Genomic DNA, 4,912 nt, shown 5'->3' with positions numbered 1-4,912 from the left:
TAATTTAGCGCCTTCAGACTATCATCCCTTCAGCCCCATGAAAGAGGGTTTGCGAGGCAAACATTATTCCAGTGATGAGGAAGTGAAAACTGTAGTGAAGAAGTGGTGCAAAGAACAGTCAACTGAATTTTATGGGGCAGGGATACATGCTCTCATTCAAAGGTGGAACATTGCTATTGAGAGAAACGGTGACTATGTTGAGAAGTAGGGATGTGATCCACAGAGGACCAGCTTCATTTTGACATATGGTACATGTTCCTGTGTTGGTAATTATACCTGTCCTAAACAAAATGGCATTACTTTTTGACTCACCCTCGTGTATATGTATATATATATATATATGTATATTATTTTATTTAAAAGAGTTCCAACTCTGTCTGTTTTTTATGTTTTATTTATATTCTTGTAAAATTAATGTGGGATATAGAATATGGAATATATAATATATAATATAAAAATGGATGGTACAATGAAATACACACACACATTTTTTTCAGCTGGAAAAGAACTATCAACTTAAAATGAATGCTTTAATGGAGAAGGAAAGGAATTTCACAGAGAGAATCCGGAAAGAGGAAGAGGTAAATAAATGAATTTATTAATACATGTATGTGTTTGGATTTACAAATGTAAGAAAATGAGAAACTCAATATATTTTGCTTAGTTTAGTTGTTTATCCAAATTTGCTACTTCACGTTTCCCTATTTCTGGAAAGCTTCGAGAAGCAAATTCAAAATAAGTGGATGTCTGTAATTTCTATCAGTGCACAGTCCATATGTCAATCCATACGCTTGTTGTGAATTAGTTTAACCAGACTCAGACTCATTGTTATTGGTCATTTTATAATATGACTGATGATTGATGGTGGTGATTTTCATATAAAGTTACCAAAAAGTTGAATCACAATTTTGTATTTCACTTTCCTTTTTTTGCTTTTACCAGGGGTGGGGTAAACAGGGCCCATGATATTTTACAGCTTCTCTGTAATTAGTTGGAGTGAAAGATGAAGGAAGGTATCTGGAAATGAAAAACATGACCTGAATACTCACAACAAGGTGGAGGTGGGGTCAGTTAAAGGCACTTAACTCGTTAGCATTCAGATTTCTCTGTCAAATATAATGCTTATTTATCCACATTGTTTTAAATTAATCTTGCATTCTCTCATAGCTTAGAAATTTCAATTATGTGATTGTTTATATTTTGAATGACATTGTAGGGTAGGTGTGAACAGCTAGATCTGATCTGTTTGATCATAACACTGGTAGAATATTTGGACCGTATATAGCTGGGTTAAATGCTAAAAGATTTGGGCACCAGGTGGTGGTGTTAAACTGGGTGCCAGATGAAACCTATCATCCAAGTAGACAATGGTGAGATTTGAACTCAGAAAGCAAAGAACCAAACAAATACCACAAAGCATTTAGTCCAATCCTATAACAATGATAATAGTATATATAATATACCCTTATCAGTATTCTTTTACTTGTTTCATTCATTTGACTGTGGCCATGCTGGAGCACCACCTTAAAGGGCTATAGTCGAAGAAATCAACCCCAGGACTTATTCTTTGTAAGCCAAGTACTTATTCTATCAATCTCTTATACCGAATTGCTAAGTTATGGGGACATGAACACACCAGCATTGGTTGTCAAGCGATGGCACACACACACACACGCACACACATAAATATATATACATATATATGTACATATATATATATATATATATATATATATATATATATTTCATTTTTGGATTTGGTTTGTAAGATTCTTTATGTGAGTTCGTGTGTTGAAGCATATTCTGTTGTATCTGGGGAGATTCATTTTCTTTTTGTGCCTTATAATTTAACACTGGTAAAATTTCCATTTATTTCTTATTTTTATTTTCCTAAAATTTCCATTTATTCCTTTTTTTTTTTCCTAAAATTTTTGTTGCATCTTGCAACCTTTTCAATAGTCTTGGCTCTGTCCGTTATTTACACTGCGTTCCTTTTTGTTTGTTTGTGCACATGTGTGTAGATTAGTGTGTGTGTGTGTGTGCCCATGCATGCATGCATGCATGCATGTATGTATGTATGTGTATGTATGTATATATGTGTGTGTGTGTGTGTGTGCATATGTATATATGTATGTATGTGTGTGCATCTGTATGTATGTATTCTGCATATTCATGTGCTTGCATGTCCGTGTTTATGTATTTTTGTGTGTGTGTGTGTGTGTGTGTGTTTATATATGTGTGTGCACCTCTGTCTCCTTGTGTGTGTGTGTTTTGCAATTCACTGCAGTTACTGTGGAGAAAATATCTCTCTTATGGTAAAAAGTATGAAAACACCTGGTTTGTTCAGTGTCGCCATCTATCAGAAACCCCAGACATCAATGTTTCAAGTTTGTTAACTCTTGTCAAAGAGATGTACCTAAGAGAGACAACTCTGAACAAACTTATAAAGCAATAGCTTTATGTATATTTCAGTCAACAACATTGACTGATTTGCCCTAGTAGATCGCCCAATCAAGGAAAATAACGAAATGAGGGAATCTATTTTCCGTACATTTCTGGTGTTTAATGTATCTACACTTCTGCCATATGTAAAGACTACTTTCTCTATTATACCATTGCACCTCCTATGTGTCCGTAGCTTGCACTGAGTACACCATATGAAGTTTCTACCAACACCTTTTCTACATATCAAGCAAGGCCATCTCCCTGAAGGGATCAGTAATTTGTCTGCTTTCATATTTATTCGAACTTTGGATTAAGTCCCTCTGATTCCAGGTCTTGCTTCCACACCTAAAATTTCTAGTTTTGGTAGTCATACAGCAATAAGAACAAGGTCATCAGCACAAATGAGCCCCCAAGGGCAGCCAGTCTTAAATTCCTCTCTGTTTTGACCTGAAAGACTATGAGAACAAATCCCTGGTGAACTCCTACCTGTACACTAAATTCCTTGCTATATTCATTGCCAACTTTCACCTTTCTGACAGCATCCCTGTATATGGCTTCTACAGCTCTCACTCACTGCTCATCTATCCCTAGCTTCTGCATTGATCACCAGATAAGGGAGCAAGGGACCTGTCGAAGGCTTTCTCCATGTCAACAAAAGCCAAATACAGAGGAGAATTATTTTGTTTAAATACTTTCCCTGCAGTTGCCTCACCAGGAAGATAGCATCAGTTATGCTTCTTCCTGGCTCAAAACCAAGCTGCATCTCATCTAGGTTAACTTTCTAATTAATTGAATTGTTACTCTCCGTAACTTTCATGACCTGGTCCAGCAATTTGATGCCTTCGTAATTTCTGTCTAAGGCATCACCTTTACCTTTGTAACAGTTAACTATAATGCTGCTTGCTGCTACACCAGTTGCTGGATGACTCCCTCGTAGACAACTTGGTTAACTATATGAGTGACTAGACTATATCCCACTCCACCAGATATTTTAAGCATCTCAGCGGTGATACTTGAGGGGCCAGAGGCTTTCCCTGTCTTATCCTGAATTGCTTTATCTACTAAGCCACTGTCGATTCACATAAACTGTCCATGGGAATTGACAGTAGGTCCACATTAGGCAGGCTCTCCTTTGCAGAATTTCTAACTGCATTTGAACCATCATCCATGTGAACACACTTCTCTCCTACAGCACCATGATTCTCTCTGACACACTGTCTTACCATCCGAAACATCTCAAGTCTTTGGTCCTCATGCTGCAGGACATTGGCAAACTTTCTCCTTTCTGCTTCTCCCTTAGCTACCTGACATAGTTTTCTGTTACCACCATTCTTCCAATCTTCCCAGGCCTGTTTCTTTGCTCTAATGGCCCTGTCTACTACACTGTTCAACCACCACATCACCTTAGGTCTGATTGGGACTTTGCACCAGCCACAAATTTGGTCTGTGGCACTCAGGAAGTTGTCCCATAGGAACTCTCAGTTGCCCTCTATGTCACAAGTCTGAAGAAAATGTTGAAGGTCCTTAGTAGCAGTTGATTCTATGCCAGTATTAAAACATTTACATTATAATATTCTAATCAAATTTAACATTTGCAAAGAAATAGTAAATTTAAGATATTTCCATTAGATAAAGGACAAAAAGTAGAAATATGTAACAAACAAACCAAACATACAAGCCATTTCTAGAAAGCCATTCTCTTTACTTGGATAAATAGTGTCTTGATAGAAAATATAAAGCTGGAAAAAAAAATTCTATTCTTTTTGGGGGAGTTTTTTTTTTTCGTATGGCTTAAAAATTTTTAATTTTATCCACAAAAAATATTCTCATTTACTTATTTTCTGTCAGAAATTTAATAGGTCACAGTGACTTATTTTCTTTGTAAATGATAAATCAACTAATATTTTTGTGAAGTTGTCTTGATGTTCTGAGTTCTAATTCTGCCAAGGTCGACTTAACCTTTCATCCATTATAGCGACCCCAGTTAAGCACTGGGATCACTATAATCAACTTACCCCACTTGTACCAAAATTTGAAACCAATATCTTTTGTGAAGTTATAGAATACAAAATAAGCAGTGATTGTCTGCTTTTGAACATAGTATCAGGGCCAGCTCAAGGTACTGCCAATTTGGGCAGTCGCCCAGGGTGCCATGTGCTATGGGGCACCAAGGTGGGCGTGGCAAAGTCAAGGAAATTTGTACGACCGTCGGCTTGTACATGCCGAATTTCAGCCTACCTGGGCACCAGCAACCCTAGGGCCAGCCCTGTATAGTATGTACAAAATTTTTCCCAAGGAAGAAATAATTATTTGCTTTGGGAAGTCTAAAAATTTCTGCAGAACCCTTCATCAAGGTACTTAAATGTCATTCCTATCTTAAACTCTTATTAACTTTATGACAGAGGCATATAACTGAAGCAAAGTACATTAAAATGTTTGTACAGTAATCCCTCGACTATTGAAGTTG

At 36.7% G+C, this 4,912-nt stretch overlaps 1 protein-coding gene across 1 annotated transcript in view; it reads left to right on the top strand.

The window, feature by feature from the left end:
- Positions 1 to 4,912, top strand: part of LOC106879644 (centriole and centriolar satellite protein OFD1) — a 79,141-nt gene that overhangs the window by 19,644 nt on the left and 54,585 nt on the right. Inside the window, exon 7 of the mRNA XM_014929306.2 lies at positions 498 to 581. Within this exon, the coding sequence (XP_014784792.1) occupies positions 498 to 581 (84 nt within the window). The remainder of the gene's footprint in view (positions 1 to 497; positions 582 to 4,912) is intronic.

The sequence above is a fragment of the Octopus bimaculoides genome, chromosome 16 (genome assembly GCF_001194135.2).
Source record: "Octopus bimaculoides isolate UCB-OBI-ISO-001 chromosome 16, ASM119413v2, whole genome shotgun sequence".
Classification (NCBI taxonomy): Eukaryota; Metazoa; Mollusca; class Cephalopoda; order Octopoda; family Octopodidae; genus Octopus; species Octopus bimaculoides.
The sequence above is the reverse complement of the archived record's forward strand: the minus strand, read 5'-3'. Positions and strand labels throughout refer to the sequence as shown.